Raw genomic sequence first — 24,174 nt, forward strand, 5'->3', positions numbered from 1 at the left:
ATAGCATTGTTTAACCTCGCAGTTGTTAATGGTATTGCCTGTGCACTTTTTAGTTTTTGGAAATGATAGATGTATTAATATACTTCATTTTTTCCCCCAAATATGTAGGGTGCCCAGGATGTTGGAGACAGTCATTTGTCTCAAAGGCAAAACAAAGGGACGGAATGTGCATCTCTCGAATTGGTGACTTTTTATCTTTAGTTTGCTTTCCTTTTGTCTGATCTCGTATTATAATATAAAAGTCATTCTTAGTTAAATTTTTTTTCTTAAACAGAAAAGACAGAGCTCAGTCTACCCTGAGGTCCACCCTGAAGTCCACCCTACACAGGTTGTTTTGGTTATATTGATATTAATCAAGGACTTAAGTGGACTAATGTCATTGCCAAGGGCATCAAGTCTATTCATCCCCACTGCAGCTTTGGCTTTAAGAGACACAGTGTGAAAACCCTGCAGTCACAGACACTGGCACCAGTTTTTACATGTACGGCCTACTGTCATTTCAAAGATTGCCCAGTCACTGTACATGTGGAAGTTGCGGATGAAAACACCCTAAAAGCAGTAGTGGTTTTCTCTGGAGGTGATGTGTACCATAACACCAAGGATCTGCATAGAAGACCAGTGCGTGCAGGTGCACGACAGTCAGCAGCAGAAGTCCTTGCAACCAAGTTACCCCGGAGTTTATATTTGGAGTCAATGCAAAAAATCCCACCAATGGTCACTGACTCAGGTTGCAGGGATGATGGTCCATCCAAAGAAGTCCTTAAGAACATTGAGTGGAGTGAAAGAAGAAAAAACCCTGACGTCATTCTGATGAGCTCACAAGCTTAAAAACCATGATTGATGAACTGCGTGGCACAGACAATGATGTGTTGCAGAGAGTAATGATGCACCCAAAAGGAATTATGCTCTGGTCAAAGAAGACACACTCTGTCTTCTACAAAAGATGCAAGGAGGACATAGTGTACCTGGACGCCACATGGAGTATAGTTCTAAAAGAAAGAGCAGAAAGTCCCCCCCCCACTATGTGTATGAGCTGGTGGTAAGAAATCCCTCCAAGGGTGCATCACCTTTACCTGTGGCCATCTATGTCACATGTGACCACACAACATCTTCTGTGACCTACTTCCTGCAGGCTTTTCAGACGGATCTTGTCAAGATGTATGGAAATGGGGCAAACAAAAGGCTGGCTATGATCACATGTGATGGCTCCCTTGTGCTCATGCAGTCCATTTCTATTGCAGTCTGCAGAACAGGTCTGGAGGATCTGCTGCAAAAGTACTTTCTTCTCATCAGTGGCCAATATCCTGCAGACACATTTGACCTCCCCATTCTTCATAGATGTTTAAGTCACATAATGAAGAATGCCAAGGATCTTTGCAAGAAACAGTACATATATATTTTTTAGTATGATTACTTTATATTCAGTTTGAAATTAAATGTATAATTATAATAATCTTTGTTTTTGATTGCTTTCTTTGTAGAAGTCACCAACACTACAAGCTTGCAATGCATATATTTGGGCTTCTTGCGTGTTGTACAACGCTGAAAGAGATGGATGAGGTGCTTTCTAGTTCAGCAGTCCTCTTTTGCAGTCCCTGCAGTGGACCAAATGTTGCAAAGCACTACAAACATCTGCAGTTGCTTTTGCAGCAAAGGCGGACATTTGATCTGGATGAGAAAAACAATTGCTGAAGACTACAAGGTATTAAATGTTAATATTAGAAAAAAACTCAGCACATGGCCTCACATTTGTAATGAATTCAGTATACTGTATAACAAAAACCACCCAGACCTGCTTGGTATTAGTGCAGTGAACCTTCTGGCTGATAAATCTTATGGCTGCAGCAGAGTGGACAAAAGGGTTAAGGTGATGATACACAGGACAACTTTTTGGGCAATGTTGCTGGGCAATCTTGTCGAGTGATTGTTGCTTGGGAACTTTCCCATTGAAAATGGGCACATTTCTATCTGGATAATTTAGATCGGTTGTGGGCCCTGTGTCTCAGCTGGTAGCCCGTTGACGGCAACATTGCCCAGCAACATTGCCCAAAAAGTTGCCCTGTGTATCATCACCTTTAAAGTTCGATTTCTCTGTATGAACTATCTGATAAACTAAACTAAACTCAACACCTCTCCAGGACATATCATGCGTCTCAATTCAGGTCAGACAGGAAGAGCTGAGCGAGATTGGTGTTAAACAGAATAAATTATTAGTAATGCATTCTAATATAAACATTTGAAATTTGTCTGAAATTATGAATATTGCTTTTCAGCATGATGTCGGACAGTCGGAACCATACCCTTCATGACGCATTTCCGGGGAACAATAAATGGTGCATTGCTTGACCTTGATGGTAAATGCAACATTTATTATGCACCAGCTTTCATTTCCAGATTGGCAAAATATTTCCTTCCACATGCCACCCTGTGGTCTGGAATGATGCTAGGTAGGTTTAAGTCTTTGATTTAAGACAACTAATTATTCAATACAGCATTTGTGTCAAGTTCTTTACAAGGTTTAAATGGTCTTTAGGGGATCTAGGACGCCACGGGACAAGCCCTGTGTACCAGCAACTGAGTAAGGTCTACAACAAAGTTAGACAGTCAAAAAAACAGGTAAATTGCTGAAAGAAACATCTGAAATTTGTGTCAAAACCATAGTTTTATTTTTGGCCTTAAATTGTGAACGGATAAGAGGTGTACATTAAATTTTCAGAACTTCACTCAAGACAACCGTACACAAGGGATAATTGAGAAGAGTCAATGGGACCTGAAGAAAATCCGGTTCCAAAGGTGGAAGTTAAAAAGACTGGATGACTTTATGACCATTTACAAAAATATGCATGATGCACTGCTCCTCGAATATGTAGATGTGGAAAGATGCAGGAAGAAAGTTTGCTACTTAAAGTCAGTTCAGTGAAAGCACTTAACTTTGTAGTTTACCCTGATCACAATTTAAAAAACTATATGCTTGATTACAGATATTATATTGAAAATGTGCAATTATGTGGGTTTGTGTTTGAGAAAATATATATTTTCCCAGTCATTTAAAGTGGAAATGGAGATTTTGGAAGAAAAGCCGGAAGCGTAAAGGGGTGTACGTTTCACCATTAGTGATGGACCTGTCATTTAAGGTAATTATTAAAAGCTGTAATGATGCTGACATACACATACACAAACACATTAGGATTTTAGGCACCTCTACATTCTAATTTTGTCTTGCATTTCTATATATATAAAATTACTGAAGTAACTGTAACAACATCTGTTGAGGCTATTGTTGTCTGACCAAGTGTTTTGTTTGCAGTCATGCTTAGTTAATTTTCACCCCAAATCTTTTTTTAACAGAAAAGAAGAGAGAACTCACCACTCTCCACTCCATTACTTCATGTACAACCTGAAGTCATCCAAACACAGGTTATTTTAGTTACACTCAGTAATAAAATATAATATTAATATAAGTATTATATGCATTCCTTATTATGGTAAAATTAGTTGTAGTCATTACATTGTTATATACACTTTTAAATAGTTTAATTCTTCCATATTTTACATTCAAGTTTTGCATTCAAGATCTATAGTACATTATTTTATAATTTTCATTTGTGTGTGTGTGTGTGTGTGTGTGAGAGAGAGATGTGTAAATATGTAATAGAAAGGGCACATTAATCTTTCCATTTTTATTAATAGAATTCACAAGACATGGTCACATGTGATGCTCCATCCACTTCCACTATGACGGAACATCAGGAGGACACAAAGGGTACCAACAATGACGCTCCATCACAGGTGATGTTAATAAAATAAATGTATTGTCAGCAGAATAAGTAATTGTTTCAGATATATGTGATGTACTAGAATCTTCTAAAAGTTTATTTAAAATATAAGCTTTTAGAAGATACTTTTTACATCAAACATGAATTATTCCAGGTTTGTGTGACAGTAAATCCAACATCACAACACAGTAGCTGTTTATGTAACCGTAATTGTCAGATACATGCACACATCTAGAGTAAGTAAATGTATTGTCTTCTTGACCTTCAGATACAAGCCTTGTGGTAAAAAAAGGACACAGAAGTGGTAATTTCTGTGATTCCCTCTCAAATAAGAGGGAACAGTTATATAGTCCACCACAGTGAGTTCCGGTCACTTAAACCTCACAGATGGCTCACAGGCGAGGAATGTAGTCCAAATTGATGTAATAACATTGTTATGACGCTGAACATCGACGCTGGCGATGTTTATGCCCTAAATCAATACATGATTAACTAACTGTATTTCTCTATGTACATTTCTGAAATGCACTTTCTGTAAAGCTGCTTTGAAACAATATGTATTGTGAAAAGCGCTATACAAATAAATTTGAATTGAATTGAATTGAATTATCCTGCCCTCATATAAATCAATTAAATAAAAAAATGCATCCATATTTGTAAACTGGGAAAGTTTTAATGCAAATGCCAACAATTATAACATTGGTCTAAGCCAGAATGAGCCATTACAAAATAATTTCACTTGTTTGTCTTTGTACTTAACTCTGAACATAGAAGAGATCGACTTATAAAGGAAAAAATTATTTTGCTTGCCGTCCTTGGAGGAACTTGAGCATGAAAGGGTTGCCCTTGCATCTCTCAAGCCTATTTTAAATAAAACATTTTTTTTAGCTGGGCCTATTGTAATGAATTCTGATGTGCTCTCTGTTTGAATTTTAAACATGTTAGGTCATCGAGTGTCTCATGCATCACGCCATCAATGAACTTCATTTGGATAAAAAAATATACATGATGAACCATTACACAGCCAATGTGATCCTCACTGGGGACAGAAAAGAAATAAGAAGACAAAGTTTGTCAAAGGTACATTTTGTTTCTGTTTGGGTACAAATGGGGATGCGTTTCATAATAGTTTAAATGTGAATAAATATTTAAGTAATTTCTGTGATATAATATTGAAATTTTTATGTGCAACAGGTTAACTTTGATGACTTCAAGGCTGTTGTATCTTTTGTTAATGTTGGAAAAATGCACTGGAAGTTTCTGGTTTGTTTATATTTAACAATTTATGTACATTCGCATTGTTTCTGTTGTTGTGTATATGTAAAATAATGGAATTTTCCTTGTGGTTACAGTACATCAATGCAGCAGAAAGCTGTGTGTACTTTATTGATCCAATGCCAAACTCTGCAGAGCAGTCGGATTCAGAACTTGCTACCCATAAATTCTGGTACTTGTGCAATTTCAGCTATTATCCATAAACTGAGAAGGAATGCACTGCATATGATTATGTCTAAATTCCAGTGCAGGCATTAAAGGGGACATATCATGCCAAATGCACTTTTTTAGCCCTTAAATGCATTTTGTTGTATATTTGGAGTGTTTAGAAGTACAGAAAATATGAAATTATTCTCTTCAGGTGCTTCGTTGATATCTTTATATTCTGTTTTGGTCACATTTTTCAACCTGTTCCGTTTTTTCTGTTATCTATGACGTTTTTTGAACTATTACGTCACAGTATTTGCAGCGGAACTGCCAAATAAGGACATTGACTTCCGGCCCAACACTTCGAGCAATCCGCCATTTTTATTTCTCGCTGCGATTTTGTAGTCCAAGCTAAAGGATGCAGAAGTTACGAGAGGGTAAGTTAAAATGTTCGGTTGTTGGATGTAGTAACCCACGCGCTTCATTACACCGTCTAATGTAGATAAACTGCCGCGCTTGTGACAAGGGCGCATGTTTAACTGAAAGAACGAGCAGAGAGAGAGACCCGGTCGCGCGCGCTCTCTCTCTCTTCAGAGCCAGGCGAAAGTGTAAACAAGACATCACCATCTCCAAACTAGACGCTGTCTTGCTCTCTCTCCCTCGCACATATTAATCAAAATAAATCGACACGGTGGTAAAAGGTCGGAAGACCGATACATCCATATGAAGACGTTGTTCTACAGGTTCGTCGTCTTCATTTTCATCTCGCTCCGGCTCCGACTCTGGCTCAAACATGTAAGGCTGGCTGGACAAGTCTTCCGTTGTTGACATTTTGTTAATAACGTGTGAATAAAAAGTTTCTGTGCCGCTAGATAATCGTATCTCTGCTATCAAACTACAAAAATGGCCGAACGGGGTGGAGTTGAACCTCTGCAACCTGGAGAGGGGGCGGGGTATGAAGTGTCTCAATTGTATTTAAAGAGACCGCACCAAAACGAGTTGCTCTCAGACGCACATCAGAAAAGGGGTAGAAAAAGGGCCTGTGGAGCTATAATAATGAGGAATTCAGACCCAAGCATTGCAATTCCGCTTTATATAGACTACAAATGTATGATTTATATGTAAAAAGGAACAATTTAAAAGCATGATATGTCTCCTTTAAAGGACTGTAGAGAGATGGGCAGAGCGTGCAGTAAAAGTTTAACTATAGAGACAATGGTCAAAACAGAGTTACAATTATTGAAAACCGGTCCTAAACACTGGATAGATACTGGTAGCAGTGGTAGTGACTGCACAAAGTTCAGGAGGAGTCATTTAATCCAACCTATCACATTCCAAGAGCATATAAACTCTTTCAGCATCCCTCCTCCTCTTCTACTCCTTGTGTAATTTATAGGACCAGCTATAGCAATGGCTGGATCTTCTCAAACTTTTAAATGTTGATCCCATAGAGTGCAAAAATGTCTTTTCTTTTTTTCTTTTTCTCTAAATCTTTAATACTTTGTAGCACAGACACTTGGCAGATTATTGTAGAAGACAAAAATATATGAAATTATAAAAGTTAAAAGGTTCTAAAAATGTAGTATGTATTTATTTATTTATTTTTTCAAATCTTTATTCTATTCAAGAAATAGGTTGATATCTCACATAAGCTTTCAGTAAGCTTTTGTTTGGGCACAGTACCAAACTTTCCACTAGATAACGTATCCGGGCTCCATTGGTGACCATACAGACTTTTCCATTTCAAAATGCTAAGCGTGATCTGAACTATTTAATTTTCATACAATTTATGAAGTAGACATCCTGTTCAGAAATGGTATGGGTAGTTGGCAGTATTTAAAAAAACTGTATACAATGTAGATTTATGAATAATTGTATTATGAATAATTGTATAATTAACATTTATAATGTTACATCTTATTGTCACACAGTGAATACTTTCAAACCAGGACGATCCACCACCGAACAAGAGACTGGGTGAATATTCAGTTCAAAGGAGCTGTTATGAAACACCCATTTCATCAGGATGGATTTAGCTGTGGTGTGATCGTCTTCATGGTACAATAATTATTTTATTATTTTTATTACTTGTATTCTGAGGATGATATGAATCAATTAGCATTTATATTTGGAGTCAGTATGTGCATAGCCTATCCCCATATTTGGATAAGAGCTATTTACAGCATTTAAATGATTAGCCCAACATATATCCAGTGTATTTTTTTTTAGATGGCAAAGGCAGTCATGGAAGCATTTCCTGAATTGCCTAAAATGGAATTTGGGACCTCTAAAAAGGACATGGCCCGGGAACGCAGGGCTTTGGCACTGAAAATATTTGAAGCATCAGGTAGCAGGTTTTTTCAAGTGTTCCGATTGCCATATTTAAATACTTAGTCTAAAATTTGCATTTCCATTTCCATTAGTGTTCGATGCACAGAGAAACTGCTCCATGTGTTCGGGTGTCTAAACCACCAAGTCCGGGGCCTTCCATGACTCACTGGGTAAGGTGTTTATAATTGGTGGTTTTGTATTTGCATATTGTGGCTTGAACAGAAAGTGGACATTAGCTAGGAAACAAGGGTATAGAGAGATTGGTAATGATTAGAGTTAAAGTGTTCAGAAATTTAATTAATTCTTTATCAGTGCCTCACAGTACATTGCAGTCTTTGAAATCATCTACAAACGCCAATACATCTATCTCTACACCTTGCTCTTTGCCTTGCACTTGCCCTCTGGCAGCTGTCAAGTTCATTTTAAGAACTATTATATTGCAGATTGCAAAGTAATCTAAATAATAACTGGAAAACTGTGTGACAGTAATGTAACAGTTGGTGAACTTATAGTAAACTTGGGGGAGCTGAAAATAGCTTTTGTGCAGAAAATCTGTTTGAATGAAGTCTTTATTTTGCAAGTAAAGTGTTCTATTTGTCCCTCTCCAGATACAGTGTGACAGATGAACACAAGGTGGTTCATGCACAGTGTGTGCAGATGAACACAATACAACTCGAACTAGCAAAACACAGCCTGGGATTGCTGTTTGTGTGACAAGTAGCTTTTTCTTTTTTTCAGCTAATAAACTTTCATAAGCACTTCTCATTTTTGTCTTTTTTTGACTATTACAAATAGCACTTTTTCCAACTTGTCCAACTATATTAAACAATGATAACTGTTGAACATCATTACAATCACTGACCTCAGTAATAACCTCAACCATTTAAACTTTTCTTATAACAACCTGTAGATCGATATTGTAGACTGTTGGTGTTGGTTTTTTAATTTTAAATTTTATTTAATTGTATGGTCTTTCTGTAATTTCCTCAAACTCTACAGTAAATATTGATATGGACCGAAAAGAGAAGTCTTTTATTTATTTTTTATTAAGTCTTTATTTTTCTCTAAAACCCCACAGTAAAACCCTTTGAAAATTGATGTGGACAAAGTGATGGTAATCCAGAAAAAGAACTCTGTTGTCAACCCTGTTGGAATTTTTATATTGGCAGTACAAAATGCAAGAAATGAGCAATGTAATAATGTATTTTGACAGAATTTGCCTTTATTTTCTTTAAAACTCCACAGTAAAATATCTTAGAAAATAGTTAAACTGAAAATAGTCCAATAGTTTTTAATAGGTTTTACTTGTTGTTCTGTCAATTCGATGAATAGCCTACCTTCTGAAATACAGGTCTTTCTCAGCTTTTTGGCACCTCCATGTATCCGTACCGTTAGGGTTGATGAAATAGATGAGCATCAATATCAATTCATGGCCCCCAGAATATTTTGTTGTATGAATATCTGAACATGTAATATATCAAAAGAAATAACAGAGCCTCTGCTTTTAAACAAAATAATCTGTTCTTTTTTTTTTTTATCTACACTTAAATGTGGGTAAATTTAACATAAAAAAAAAAACATCATTTTGAGCAAAAAGATTTACGTCACGTGATTAGGCTCAGACATTTCTGCCATTGGACTATGGTTTTCTAATATCATGGATTCTAGAAAAAATTCTTTATTTTCATTATGAATCATTGTTTCCAACGTTTTATAAACGTTTATTGTCTGGAACTTATGTATACACAAAATGTATTTAATGGTACTCGTGCCGAATATGTGTTTATTTGATTGTGTGCACAATGCTGCAGAGAGAATAAATGTTAAATATCCATCTATGAGTTACATCTGCCATTTATCTAAAAATGTATACTCTCATCTGATCAAATAACCCCTCCACATACCGTTTTGTCAAGTTTTATTTATTTCACATAAAGCACACGTTAGCATTGTCTTACCGTCATCTCTTCTTCGTGGTTGACTACGTGTAGTTCTCACTACGGGAGCGCGCCCCCTAGTGAGCACCTTATATAAGTGCCTTTTAGATTAGATTAGATTCAACTTTATTGTCATTACACAAGTACAGGTACAAGGCAACGAAATGCAGTTTAGGTCTAACCAGAAGTGCAATAGCAGCAAGTGCAGGATATACAGTGGTTCATAAGTGCAGAACATGGATATGTACTGAATAAATATAGAGTTGAATACTATTATAAACAAAAATTTACAGATAGATTGTCCTATGAATATAATATACAGATAACTATTACTGTGAACAGAATTTACAGCTAGATATGTACTGAATATAATAATATACAGATGGCTATTACTATAAACAGAATGTTTACAGATAGATATGTACTGAATATAATATACAGATGGCTGTTACTATAAACATAATTTTACAGATAGATATGTACTATGAATATATATACAGATGGCTGTTACTATAAACAGAATGTGAGCATAATATACAGATGGATATTACTATAAACAGAATTTTACAAATAGATATATGTATAAGTTAGGCTAATGAGCAGTATAACAATGGATTTAAAGTAGTGCAAATAAAGTTTGGACAGAAGCTATCCGAGTGAGTGCAGTGGAAAGTAATTGCATATTACAGTTAAGGTACGATATTGCAATGTATATATAACAGTCGGTACTGTAAATAAACAGTCGGCAGTGCAAATGAGCATATTCCAGTCAAGGTAGTAGTGCAAGATGCATATGTAAACAGTTGTTACTGTAATAACAGTCAGCAGTGCAAATGAACATTATAGTATTGCAAATAACAAAATGGAGGCAGGTGTGAGGAGGGAGAGGAGAGTCAATCAGTATATAGGGGAGTGGGATCAATGAGGGTTAGAGTTTAATAAAGAGACAGCTCTGGGGAAAAAACTGTTCTTTAGTCTGCTGGTCCTGGTCCGGAGGCACCTGAAACGCCTGCCGGAAGGCAGGAGAGAAAACAGTCTGTGGGCTGGGTGAGAGGAGTCCTTAAGGATGCTGCGAGCTCGATGCAGACAGCGTTTCCTCTGGATGTGCTCGATGGCAGGTAGTGGAGTCCCAGTGATGCGCTGGGCGGTTTTCACCACCCGCTGCAGTGCCTTGCGCTCTGCAACAGAACAGCTCCCATACCACACTGTAGCACAGTTGGTCAGGATGCTTTCTATTGCACAGCGATAGAAGTTCACCAGGATAATGGAGGAAAGCTGATTCTTCCTCAGTGTCCTCAGGAAGAAGAGGCGCTGGTGAGCCTTCTTGACCAGGCTGGAGGTGTTGGTTGTCCAGGTCATGTCCGCCGAGATGTGGGTCCCCAGGAACTTGAAACTGGAGACACGCTCAACAGCCATTCCATTGATGTGGATGGTGTCGTGTGTGCCTCTTGACACTTTCCTGAAGTCCACGATGAGCTCCTTCGTTTTGGTGGTGTTGAGGAGCTGGTTATTTTCGGTGCACCATGTGGCCAGGTGCTTGATCTCCTCCCTATAGGCAGTCTCATCGTTGTTGCTGATGAGACCAATCACCGTAGTGTCGTCCGCAAACTTGACGATGGAATTAGATCCGTACACAGGCTTGCAGTCGGAGGTGAAGAGGGAGTAGAGGAACGGGCTTAGCACACAGCCCTGTGGTACACCAGTGTTGAGTGTGATGGATGTGGAGCAGTTGGAGCCTGATCGAACATTCTGGGGTCTGTTGGTCAAGAAGTCCAAAATCCAGTTGCACATGGCTTTTGAAGTTTTGGACAAAAGCGTCTTCTCAATATGTAGCCTAAAATGTAGCTAATAATAATAATAATTATTATTATTATTATTATTATTAGAGTTTATAACTATAAATGAATTCACGTAAGACAGTAATATGTTTATCATATTTTTAAGCAAAAATTATGCAAAAAATGTAGGCCTATTTTATCCAAAACTGTTAAAGGTTAGGTTATGGCCTATAAAAAAAGGAACAAAGCAATTCGTCAAATATCAGTCATAATACAGGTTAGACTATAATAATAAAGTGCTAAGATTATTACAAATAAACAAAAGATTGTGATGCATGTCATTCATATTAATTCGTAGATTCCACCCCATACCCGCTATACAATCACTTTAAGCATGCAGACGCATTTAAGACAATTTGATTTAAAACAATATACAATAAGATTTGTTAACGTGTTCTTCTAAAATAAGAGCGAGCCACAAATCCGTGAGTACAGTTTACAAACCCGTGGGAACGGATTGCGAAAGCGTGGGAACGGATTGTGAATTTGTGGGTACAGATTGCAAAAACTGAAGGCACGGTTTACAAATCTGAGAGCGCGGATTAGAAACTCGTGGGTACGGTTTATTAATCCGTGGGCACGATTTGTTAAACCGAGGGAACAGTTTGAGAATTCGTGAGTACGGTTTATAAACTGAGCGGACGGATTTCAAAACCGTCGCCACGGATTGTTTTTTTTTTCTCCCAGGTGACTTCCCGGGCTCCGTAGAAAGCAAACAGACCTCTGTGCATAATCTTGGTCACCTGAGTGACATATGGTTGCTGGCTAGCAAGAAGCCAATTTAGAATTTTGAACATTATAATTTTGAAAGTTGCTTATATTTTTATTTAGTTGTTTTTTTTTTTTTGTTTTTTTTTTTTACTCATGTCAGCTTGGAAAAGTTAGTCACTTAGAAATTGATTTTGCCCTGCCTTTGGCCTTAATTGGGAAAATAAAAGTACCATCATCTTTAAGACTGACTCTTGTTTTTTAATGTGCCATAACATCAACCTCTTGACGCCTGATTACGACCATCCTACAACACTAAGTTTAGTCAAAGACTATATCTGGATCATATTCAGAACGCTAATCAAAACACAGATGGAGTAAATCGAGTTCACCAATACCCCATAGCTTTATTTTACATAAACGTTATTTTACATATGCATATGATTACATATGAGATCGCTTGTTTCTGCATCTTTTTCGCCAGTTTTTTTATCAGGAGATTCAATACTCTTTCAGAAGATGCGTAATATTAGTTTAAATATTAAATATTATACAATTTTTGGTGTAAAAAATGTATCGTTTAGATTAATCAATTGATCGATAAATTAGTCGATAGATTAAATAGGCGTTAGTAGCAGCCCTAATAAATATAGTATTAGGCTATAGTTTGCCTGATGTTTAATCTGAAATATGTGTTTTAAAGCTGTCCACTTACCAAAACTGTCTGATTCTCTCACAGTCTTCCGAATTTAGGGAAGTCATGATGTGCTGTCCCAGCAGGAAAACTGGGAAAAATAAAGCTGCACTGCTCGGGTACCAAGACTGATTCAACATTATATCTAAAAATTTCCTATTTAAACTGTGTCGTAATGTAATTCTCATGACATTCTAGAGTACAGCAGAATAACCTTTATTTATAAGCATGGGAGTTAACAGTAACTCAGAGATGTGGATTCAGATGGCAATTAAATTACCACACGACCTGTTTGTCAAGTGTTTTAGCGCAATTTTCTCACGTCATGGGATCACAACACTCAAAATTCAATTTTTGAAGCATAAAGGAAAGATTTTTGATCAAATCTTTTTTTCTAATATTATTGTAAATTTTAGAAGCTATCGATTGCAATTTGTTTCAACTCGATAGCTATTATGGTTGCCGAAAAATTAGCAAAAAACAGATTTTTTTCTGGAATTTCCAGGAAATCCAAAATCTTTTCCTGGATTTTTTTTGTGCGTTCCCGAGATTAGACCTTCCTTAACATAATGCCGAAAACCCGAAGTCTCTAGGTGGTCTGGTTGAGGAGTAGATAGAAGTGCAAGATTGGTGCGCACAGACAGAACAGAAATCATGAGTTAACAATCGCAATTTTGTCCGGTGGAAAATTGCGCTAAAAACAGTAGGCCCTAGGTACTAATTTGCTGAGTTTTGCTTGTAAGTTGAAGATCACCGGCAGGAGCCACCCCGTGTGTGTTGGTTTCTGACTGAAGAATGTTCAATGCCTTCACAACAGGTTTCATAACAGCGCAATACTCAGTCAGGAAAACAATTTCAGCTGGACTCAGCCTGTAGGACATAAAACATTTTATGCAACTTTTAAGAAATTTCTTGCAGGAATAGGTGTGGAATGTAGGGATGTCCCGATCCGATCACGTGATCGGAAATCAGGCCCGATCACGTGTTTTCAGACTCGATCGGAATCGGACGTTACCTCCCGATCAGGACTCGGATATATATGTATATATATTCTCATTATTTTTTAACACATTTATAGTTATGCGGTGGCACAGAGTTACGCCGGTTTCACACTGCACGCGCGTAAGCAGCGCAGGAGCAGTGCGTATGGTGAGCAGGACACGCGCGTTTTGCTTTCACACTGGCAGCGTTTGTCACGTGCGGCTGAACCGCGGGTTGTGTACAGACAGAGTACTCTATAATGGATAAGTTGGCATTGCTTTTTTTCGTTTTCAAATACATTTAAGAGAAAAGACTTGTCAAGAAGCTTATTTTATTAATAATTTCATTTATATAACGTTTGGTTCATCTTTGTTTTTATTGTTATGGCAACAAGTTTGTTTTTGGACATTTTTTTTTTTTTTACATTGCTGTTGGTCATTTGATTGACTGTTTAAAACACAATAGATATCATCAATGCACTTTTTGGATAAAACTGCAGTGTATTTTGGCCATGATCAATATATATTGTCACTTTAATTCAGCAAAATTAGACTCGGCTCCGAAACGATCGCGGCACTCCTGCTCTGCCGCGCCACCTCTGCGCGCGGTGTGAATGCTCTAAAGCCTGGTTTAATTAACATGGGCGGCGAAAAAAATACGCACTGCACGCTCTGCTAACAGTGCAGTGTGAAACCGGCGTAAGAGTTAGGAGTGCAGTTCCTAAAAGCACATTACTGGCTTTGCAAACACTGTGGCACTTTTATTTTTTATTTGTTTACATGCCAACCGGGTATTTTAAGTTGAGGTGCTATTTGTTTATATATTAGACTTTTTTATATTTACTGTTGCACTTAAGTCCAAAAGTGAAGAATTTATTTATTACTTGATTGTTCAAGCTACCTCACAGAAGTGCTCTGTTTGTTAACAGAGTTGTTGAATGTTAAAATAAAATGAATTAAATAAAAAATAAGGAACATCCTGGATCTGTTTTTTCGCTCTTCTTTATTCTTTTTTTATGTATTATAGAAGTATCGGATCGGGACTCGGTATCGGCAGACCCTCAAAATCAAATGACTCGGACTCGGACTCGAGGGCAAAAAAACCTGATCGGGACATCCCTAGTGGAATGTGTAGCCAAGTATGGAAATGTATTTTGACAATTTTACACAAATAAAGCGTACACAAATAAATATATAAAAAAATAAATAAGAAGGGGAACTTTGGGAAATTATTTTCATTTGTATTATTTTATACTTATTTGATTATATTGATAAAATAATATAAAAAATTAATAAAATAAAAAACTCACATTTTCACTTTGAATTATTCACAGACATTTCTGAGAGCGTCTTCGCCTTTGTCTTGTATGATCCTTATGATTCTGTCCACAGCCATGTATGTAGAGTTCCACCTAGTCTGATTTGGCCGGATGAGCTGGAGCTTGTGTAGCAAGTGGCTCAATTTTAGTGACTATGCCACCCCAGGTTAATGGGGAAAAACAACCCGATTAAAGCACACAAGTATGTTCCACCTAGAAAGGCAAGAGGCATGGGCTTCCGTACAAAAGTCTTTATTAAAGCTAAAAGAAGTTGGCCAACAATGATTTAAAACCAATAATTAACAAATGTCATGGTCAAATGGAACAAAACCAAAAAATAATAATAATAAAACAAAGAATTCACAATAAATCTTCACAGGGGCTGAGGCTTCCTATAGGGAGCAGGCTAGTGTGACAGCAGCAAGTCTACAATAGAAACCATGCCAATCCGAATCACACCCACCAAATTCACTGCAAATGACACAAAAAGTAGTGACAGAGCAATAATAACACCGCAATAATGACACCCTTGGTGAAGCAAGTCCAGTAATGCAGCAGACAACCAGCCCGCTCCAGGAAGCCCTCAGCTCCAAAATAAGAAATAAGAAAGAAAAGAAACGGATAATAAATTAAACAAATTTAAATAAACAAAATCAAATAGAGAAAACACATTCAAAGTCAATTTACTAAATTAAACGTAACCAATATGAAAGAAAAACAATTTTACAATATACTCAAAATAAACAAGGTATGAATACTGCAAACACACATTAAAGAAAGAAAATACACAAAAGCACTGTCACAAATGCAGAAACTCACACCAAACAACAAGCTAACTGCAAAACGCCTGGAGATCGTTTCAGTCAGACAGACTGAAAATAAATAAAGAAATACTAACAGCGAAAAATCAACATTCAAGCCCACGTAGACATATTAACACGGACAAAACTGGACACCAAAAGCAGCAGCGTGGCTTAAAGAGCGAAGGGTGGGGAGAGAGCTGTTTTGAGGCGACTGCTCTCACTCAGCCCGCCTTAACGTCCAAAAAAGGACCTTAAAAACAGCAACAAACAAAATGTTACGACCTCAATTTAACAAGGTTGTCTAAAAGTTACCTAACCGATGATACAATGAAGTAATACTTTGACGGCATATACGAAAAACTCGTATTTTTTTTTAATTTTTAATTTAAATAGCCTTGTTGACAGCGACAGCTGGTGTTCCGACCAGGGCTACGTTAAGCTTCGATGCCACATCGATGGAAGCCCTGGAGGCACACCGTACTGAAACAAATGGCTATAACTTAAGTCAAACCAAACTTCCTACAATGTCCCAAATCACAGAATTAAACTTACCTGGGAGAAAGCAGCGCCCCACACGCACATGGATTTTCAGTAACCCAACGTCACACTAAACAAATGAAAATTGCCAAATGTCACCGGATAACACTAGGCTCAAACAGCTAAACTGCAATGCTAAAAACAAGACGTACCTCCGTAGTCCGTAGCAACGACGCAAAGGGGCGGGCTTTCGACCATGACGCACTCCAGGTGGCATGAACAACAAGTTTATGTACCCCAATGGCGAGAGCTCATTGGCCACGTATTAAATGATAGTGACATGATGAGAACGTCACCCGACTTCACTACACTTGTATTTATCTTCAGCAATTTCTGCTGCCATGTATGACCGACCAGGGGTGCGTTTCCCGAAAGCATCGTTGGCCAACTATGGTCGCAAGTTCCGTCGTTACCAATAGAGTTCAATGGACATTGCGATGAACTTGCGACCATAGTTGGCCAACGATGCTTTCGGGAAACGCACCCCTGGCTTGTTCCACATTGCTTGGCATTTCCCAAAGGCTGCTCGTGATAGCCGTTTGTATGTGTCATTGTTCTTTTCTGCCAAGGCAGCATCTGTTGTGGCGACTAAATTTAACATGTGGCATGCACACCTTTGATGTGGAGGAAGCTGGTACTCAAGACTGCTGTCTTGTTCCAGGATGCCGAATGTTTCCAGGTAATCAGCTTTGGGCTCTTCAGAAGAGTCTTGATCTGATTCGGACTCTGCTTCCTCAGTTTGGCTTTGCTCACCAAAAACACTGAATGCCTTGATGAAGTTTGAGCCGCTGTCTGTTGTGGTTCTTACCACTTTTCCCCTTATTCTATACTGACAATGAATGTCATCAAGAGTGCCTGCTAGGACATCAAAGGTGTGTGACCCTTTCAATCTCTGGCAAGCAAGTGTGGCGGATCTCCTCTCCAAGGTTTCCTCATCTATCCAATGAGCGGTCACCCCTATGAAACTTTGCTGGTGCGCAGTCCAGCAATCAGTAGTGGTGGCAACATAGCTGACTTTACTGAGGTGTGACAGCAAAGTCTTCTTCAACTGAGTGGCAGCTTCATCAATTCTGGTCCGGAGAGTGGGTCTGGATATGAGTATGACCTTGCACTGAGGACCTAAAAGTTCTTTAAAAGCAGGTTGTTCAACCAAAGAAAATGGATGAAGACCCTCACAAATGAAGTTGATCATGAGCTTGTCAACCTTTGCCTGTGGCACACGTTTGTTTGCACCCAGTGCAATTACGTCACTTATTTTTGCTTGCTTGGCTGGGATTTCTGGTGGTTCCAGGGTTCGCTTCCGTGTTGCGCCAAAGTCACTGAAGGCCTTCAGCTTTGATGGATGTTTTCTCTGTGACCAAAACATTTTCATAATTTGAATCAATGTCATGTTCATTAAACATGCCAAATTTAAAATATTTACATTCAGTTCAATTTTATTTATATAGCACGTTTAAAAACAACCATAATTGACCAAAGTGCTTAACAAGATCCAAAATCAAAGAGATAATATACACAAACAATACACAATATACAATACAAAATAATCAACAGTAGAAAAAGGTCAAGATATCAAAGCTCAACTTGAATTGAAAGCCAATGCATAGTAATGGGTCTTAAGCAAGGACTTGAATGTTTCAATGGTCCGAGCTTTTCTTACATGAATAGGTAGACTATTCCAGAGGTTTGGAGCAGCCACTGCAAAGGCCTTGTCACCTTTGTTTTATAACCTGGATCTGGGCACATCGAGAAGCATCTGATTGGAAGACCTCAGTGCTTTGACAGGTGTGTGGACATGTAAATGCTCTGATAAATAATAAGTGACAACCCATTTAAGATTTCGAAAACAAATAATACAATTTTAAATTCAATCCTAAAACAAACAGGAAGCCAGTGAAGCGTGGCCAAAACTGGTGTAATGTGGTCGCGCTTTTTGGTTCCGGTTAAAAGTCGAGCTGCTGCGTTCTGGACTAACTGTAACCGACGAAGGGATGACTGATCCAATCCAACATACAAAGAGTTACAGTAGTCTAAACGGGACGTAATAAATGCATGCATGACTCTTTCAAAGTCTTTGCGTAGCAGGTAGGGCTTGAGCTTAGCCAAAAAGAAAGTCTCAGCTGGAAGAAACTGGTTTTAACAACCAAACTAATCTGTTTGTCAAAATTAAAAGCACTGTCAAAAATCACACCCAGATTATTGGTAAAAGGTCAAATATGGGAACCTAAAGTACCAAGAGCAACTACACAGGCACTGAAATGTACCGCACGACCAAACACAACAATTTCTGTCTTATTATCATTGAGACAAAGAAAATTCTGATCCAACCAAATTTTGAGATCACTCAAGCAGTTCAACAAAGGCTGGACAGTGTCCTTCTCATTGTTTTTTTACAGGCAAATAGATTTGTACATCGTCTGCAAAACAGTGAAAAGAAATGTTATGTTTTTGTAAAATGGACCCTAAGGGCAGCATGTACAGAGAAATGAGCATAGGTCCCAAAATGGAACCTTGGGGGACCCCACAAGAAAGAGGGGCAGCAGATGAAGAGCAATTCCCAAGGTGGACAGCAAAACTCCTATCTGCCAAGTAAGATTCAAACCATTTTAGGGCTATGCCCTTAATGCCAACACTCATAGCACTGAAACTGCGCTCGTTAAAATCACAAATGATTTACTTTTAGCTTCTGACCAAGACTGTATCTCAATACTAGTTTTACTTGATCTTAGTGCTGCGTTCGATACTATAGATCACACAATACTCTTAGATCGACTACAAAATTATACTGGTGTTCAAGGACAAGCATTAAGCTGGTTCAGATCATACTTATCTGACCGCTACCATTTTGTCTATTTAAATGAAGAAAAATCGATCATAACTCCAGTAAACTCCAGAGTGCCGCAGGGATCTGTGTTAGGCCCTCTGCTATTCTCAATATATATGCTGCCACTTGGAAATATAAGGAAACATGGAATTAGTTTCCATTGTTATGCTGATGACACTGAAAGCTATATTTCATCACGGCCGGATGAAAACGCTAAATTATCCAAATTGACAGAGTGTGTTAAAGATATAAAAGATTGGATGATGCGCAATTTTCTTTTATTAAATCCAGACAAGACAGAGGTACTAATCATCGGTTCAACAAACCGCCCACAAAACCTCTCACTCTACAACTTTAACATAGTAGGATGTCCTGTTACTTTATCCTCTACATTAAAAGACCTGTGTGTTATACTAGACTGCAACCTGTCTTTTGAAAATCATATTTCATATGTTACAAGAACAGCCTTTTTCCACCTAAGAAACATAGCTAAGCTACGTAACATGCTATCAGTTTCTGATGCAGAAAAATTAGTTCATGCATTCATGACCTCGAGACTAGATTACTGTAATGCTTTATTAGCCGGTTGTCCTGCATCCTCAATAAACAAGCTACAGTTAGTCCAAAATGCCGCCGCTAGAGTTCTTACTAGATCAAGAAAATATGATCATATAACACCAATTTTATCATCACTATATTGGTTACCAATAAAGTTCCGTATTAATTACAAGGTATTGCTACTGACTTATAAAGCCCTAAACGGCTTAGCTCCAGTCTATTTAACGGATCTTCTATCGCCCTATAATCCATCGCGCTCTTTAAGATCAATAAATTCAAGGCTTTTGGTCATACCTAGGATTTCTAGGTCCACCAAAGGAGGGAGAGCATTTTCACATTTGGCTCCAAAACTCTGGAATAGTCTTCCTGATACTGTTCGTTGCTCAGACTCGCTCTCCCAGTTTAAAACTAGATTAAAGACGCATCTCTTCAGCCAGGCATTCATATAATACTTTTAATCTTACAGTTAAATCTGACCTCTAGTTCATAAACGCCAGAGGAGAACTGGCCACCGACTGAGCCTGGGTTCTCCCAAGGTTTTTTTTCTCCATTAGGTCACGGTTCCTTGCCACTGTTGCCTTTGGCTTGCTCAGTTGGGGATATTTAATTTAATTAATCAATCAACAATACTATTGATCAGCATTACCAAACGTGGACGTTTTCCACTAGAAACAAACATTGATGTATTATTTTAATTCAATACTGTGAAGCTGCTTTGATACAATCTGTATTGTGAAAAGCGCTATATAAATAAACTTGACTTGACTTGACTTTGTTTGAGTCGGGATAAGAGGATAGAGTGGTTGACAGTGTTAAAGGCAGAAGTCAAATCTAAAAGCACTAAAACAGCAGATTTTCCTGAGTCAACCGCTAAGAGAAGGTCGTTATAGACTCTTAGAAGGGCAGTTTCAGTACTGTGGCGGGGTTTAAAACCAGATTGGAACTTTTCATAAATACTAAAATCATCTAAAAATTATTGAAGTTGATTAAAAACTACCTTCTCCAAGACTTTAGATAAAAAGGGAAGTTTAGAAATAGGCCTAAAATTAGACAAAACTGAAGGATCCAGATTTTTCTTTTTTAAGAGTGGTTGCACAACAGCATGTTTAAAAGCAGCTGGAACACACCCTGAGCTAAGAGATGCGTTAACCAAGGATAAAATACTGGACCCAACAGTGTTAAAGACATCTTTGAGTAATACTGTCCAGCAGGCAGTTTGCAGGACAAAGCTGCCTAACTACGTCAGAGAGAACATGTAATGTAACTGGCTCAAACTGCTGGAAGACAGCTGGACATAAGGAGGAAAAGAGGGGTCACTGGTAAAAGCAGGGGATGAAAAGCTCAGGCCAGCAATTGTATCTGGTGTTTCAGGAAGTTTTCACACAACAATGTGGATGGCACAGCACAGTTAGTTTCACAAGGGTTAACAAGAAAGTTAAACACTTTAAAAAGAACCTGAGGCCTCTGGGTGTTATTAGCAACCAGGTGAGATAAAAAAAATGAGTTTTAGCAGATTTAACTGCTCCCTGGTATTTATGTAATGTGTCCTTTAAAATTTGAAATGACACTTGAAGTTTGTCCTTTTTCCACTTTCTCTCAGCTGTTCTGCAGGCATGTCTGAGAGAGCGAGTGTGGTCATTTAGCCAAGGTTGTGTTAGCGCTTTAGTGCGTTTCTCCCGCAGTGGAGCAACAGAGTCGAGTATCTCAGTACAAGTAGAGTCAAAGAGGTTGGTGAGTAATTGCGTGCGGGAGCAACAGTTGAAGTGTCCAAGCAGGGGACAACTATAGAAAATACAACGGGCAGATGATCCGACATACAAGTGTCACATATTTCACTAATGGCAACATCTAAGCCATATGACAGTACGAGGTCCAAAGTATGTCCTTTTTCGTGTGTCGAACCAATGACAGACTGCATAAGATTAAAAGAGTCATGGGTCTGGATTCGCAGCACACATGTATATTAAAATCGCCAACGATTAAAAGCGATCATATTTTAATGCAATCCCAGCCACAAAGTCAGCAAAGTCCTGAATAAAATCCTTGTTAAGGACATTTTTGTTGAGGCAGCTGCTCATATTCCCAGCCAGTAGCTCTTCTGTGGGTGTTGATGCAAGCTTGCTGTAAAAAAAATTACTTGGTCCATGGGTCATTGAGCGTGCAATTTTGCCTCGTTTTGTATAGGTCGCTGGCCTAAACCTTCTTTCACCTATTTTATGATGGATTTTCCCTTTCTGTGTGACCCAGATTTTCACTTGAGAATATTTGTCTGGTTTATTTTTTCTTTGGAAAATATATTTGGCAGAGCATGATTTAAATGTGCATACAGCCACAATGTGCAAATATGGAGATTGATTTTTTTCTGCTCAGCAAAGGTTTAATGTGCTGATACTTAAACGAAAGTGTGCAGCAAGCATTTTTTTGTTTGAATTGGTCATATAGATAGTGACTCCATGGCTTTCTGAGCTTTGTGGAGTTGTGCAATGGACATATTTTGTCCCATACTATTCTTTCCAGATTGATTGAAAATTGTCGAAAAGCATTGGATGTTTTTCTCCACACTCCTGTCTCCCGGGAGACATGGCCAGGTTCCTTAGTGTCTGCTGCACTGAGTGGTTCCATGTCTTCCAAGTCCACACTTTTCTCTTCCAAGTCCACACTTTCCTCCATGTCCTCTTTCTCACACAGAGCATTACCTGTGGGAAAGCAACTTCAATAATCACGGCATGCTTAATTTATGACAAAATTTTTACAAATAGAGAGTATGCATGCTACTATGCTACTATAGATGTTGTAGCCATAAACAAACACATTTTCATATTTGTTAAAATATTATAATGTTATTTTTTTTCCATCTATGTGGATTATGAAAGTGAACAACAGCATGAGTAAGATGAGCAATATAATCAAGGAGACGAAGGGTCAGACGGGATTTATTTTTTACCACTTCAGTTTTATTTTGTAGAAAGTCTTTAAAGTGAATTTCGTTTTGTATAAATTGTATATCAATTTTAATACATTTTTCATTAACCAATTACCTGGATTTAACAAATATAGCAGACAATATTATCATGATATGGAGGCACTGGCGTGGTCTCTTGCATTGCAGGTGAATGGAGCCCATCTCATCATTAACCGAAACTCAGCTTATGCTTCACAGACATGTGAAAAATATCTATAGAGAGCTTGAAATATCTTTAAACAAAACAATTGAAAATGAAAATGTATATTTGTCTATTACTTGAGGCAAAGCTTATGAGTTTGGGTTCATTTATGAGGCGAGCTCCAGTTCACGCACAACACGGAGCTCCTGAAGTCCTGATATTGCCTGCTATTTACTTCTTATGTAATAAATCCAGGAAATTGGTTGATGAAACGACGAATAAAATTAATACAAAACAAAATTCACTTTAAAGAAAAGCTTAATAGAAAAAAAAAAATGAAATGGTTAAAATCATCTCTGCCCACTCCATTTGTCTCCCAATTGTGCATCTTACTCAAGCTTTTCATTTTTCATAATATAATCAACATAAATTAAAAATAAAAAATAATTTAAACTAAATGAAAATTTATGAAACTAAGGCCACATCGACACAAAGCCAGAGCTTTCCCTGTCCTATGTTTGTTTTTGTTATTCTAAAAATAAAATCCGTAAACATGGCGCCGTCTGCGTTGGCTGAAACCGACTCAAAACAGTATATACAGTGCTATGCATACGTTTAGGCACCCTTGCTAAAGTTGACTAAAAAGAGGAATTAAAAATAATATTTTGGAAATTGATCTTAATGCCTTAATTTAAAAAAAGAAATTCGAACCTATAAAGGACACCCATTTTCTTTGTGAATAAAAATGAAAAAATTATTCCTTAAAATACAGGGTGCATAAGTTTAGACACACCTATGTTAAATTCCCATAGACACTGGCATATGTTTATTTTTAAAGGCCAGTTATTTCATGGATCCAGGATAGTCTGCATCCTGATAAAGTTCCCTTGGCCTTTGGAATTAAAATCACCCCACATTATCACATACCCTTCACCATACCTAGAGATTGGCATGGGCTACTTTCCATAAGATCATCTCTCAATGCAAATCAAACCAGCTAAGCTAACTGAAATAAAACCATGTGCATCTCTAGGTAAGGGTTTGTGATAATGTGGGGCGATTTTATTCCAAAGGCCAAGGGAACTTTATCAGGATGCAGACTCTCCTGGATCCATGAAATAACTGGCCTTTAAAAATGAAAATATGCCTGTCTCTATTGGAATTATATAGGCCCCTACAGTGAAAAGATTGTAATGTCCGCAACACTACTTACTCCCATATTTTAATTAAAAAGGCAACGTTTCGACCCTACTGGGTATTCTTCGTGTACACAATAAGTTTTTTTTTTTTTTTTGCCTGAACACCCAGTAGGGTCGAAACGAAAGTAGCATTGTTGCGGACAT

General features: G+C 37.8%; 1 protein-coding gene and 1 long non-coding RNA gene across 2 annotated transcripts; both read left to right on the forward strand.

Annotated features, from left to right (window-relative positions):
- Positions 1–3,354: 3,354 nt before the first annotated feature.
- On the forward strand, positions 3,355–4,169 carry LOC311292087. The gene is made up of 3 exons (XR_014627664.1): positions 3,355–3,417; positions 3,691–3,789; positions 4,045–4,169. It is a non-coding gene; the product is annotated as an uncharacterized lncRNA (long non-coding RNA).
- A 557-nt stretch (positions 4,170–4,726) lies between these two features.
- LOC311292820 (uncharacterized protein) lies at positions 4,727–7,743 on the forward strand. The gene is made up of 6 exons (XM_084412630.1): positions 4,727–4,856; positions 4,971–5,039; positions 5,129–5,223; positions 7,130–7,256; positions 7,428–7,545; positions 7,622–7,743. Exons 1-6 carry the CDS (start codon positions 4,737–4,739, stop codon positions 7,663–7,665), a joined length of 573 nt encoding a protein of 190 aa, XP_084268756.1. The 5' UTR covers positions 4,727–4,736; the 3' UTR covers positions 7,666–7,743.
- Positions 7,744–24,174: the final 16,431 nt, after the last annotated feature.

Source organism: Rutilus rutilus (assembly GCF_951802725.1).
Source record: "Rutilus rutilus genome assembly, chromosome: 6".
In the NCBI taxonomy this organism is placed as follows: Eukaryota; Metazoa; Chordata; class Actinopteri; order Cypriniformes; family Leuciscidae; genus Rutilus; species Rutilus rutilus.

Coding starts and splice junctions, on each gene's coding strand:
- LOC311292820 (XM_084412630.1), top strand. CDS start 4,737: ATGCATCACGCCATCAATGAACTTCATTTGGATAAAAAAATATACATG. Junction 5,040..5,128: donor AAATGCACTGGAAGTTTCTG/GTTTGTTTATAT, acceptor TTGTGGTTACAG/TACATCAATGCAGCAGAAAG. Junction 7,546..7,621: donor GAAAATATTTGAAGCATCAG/GTAGCAGGTTTT, acceptor CATTTCCATTAG/TGTTCGATGCACAGAGAAAC.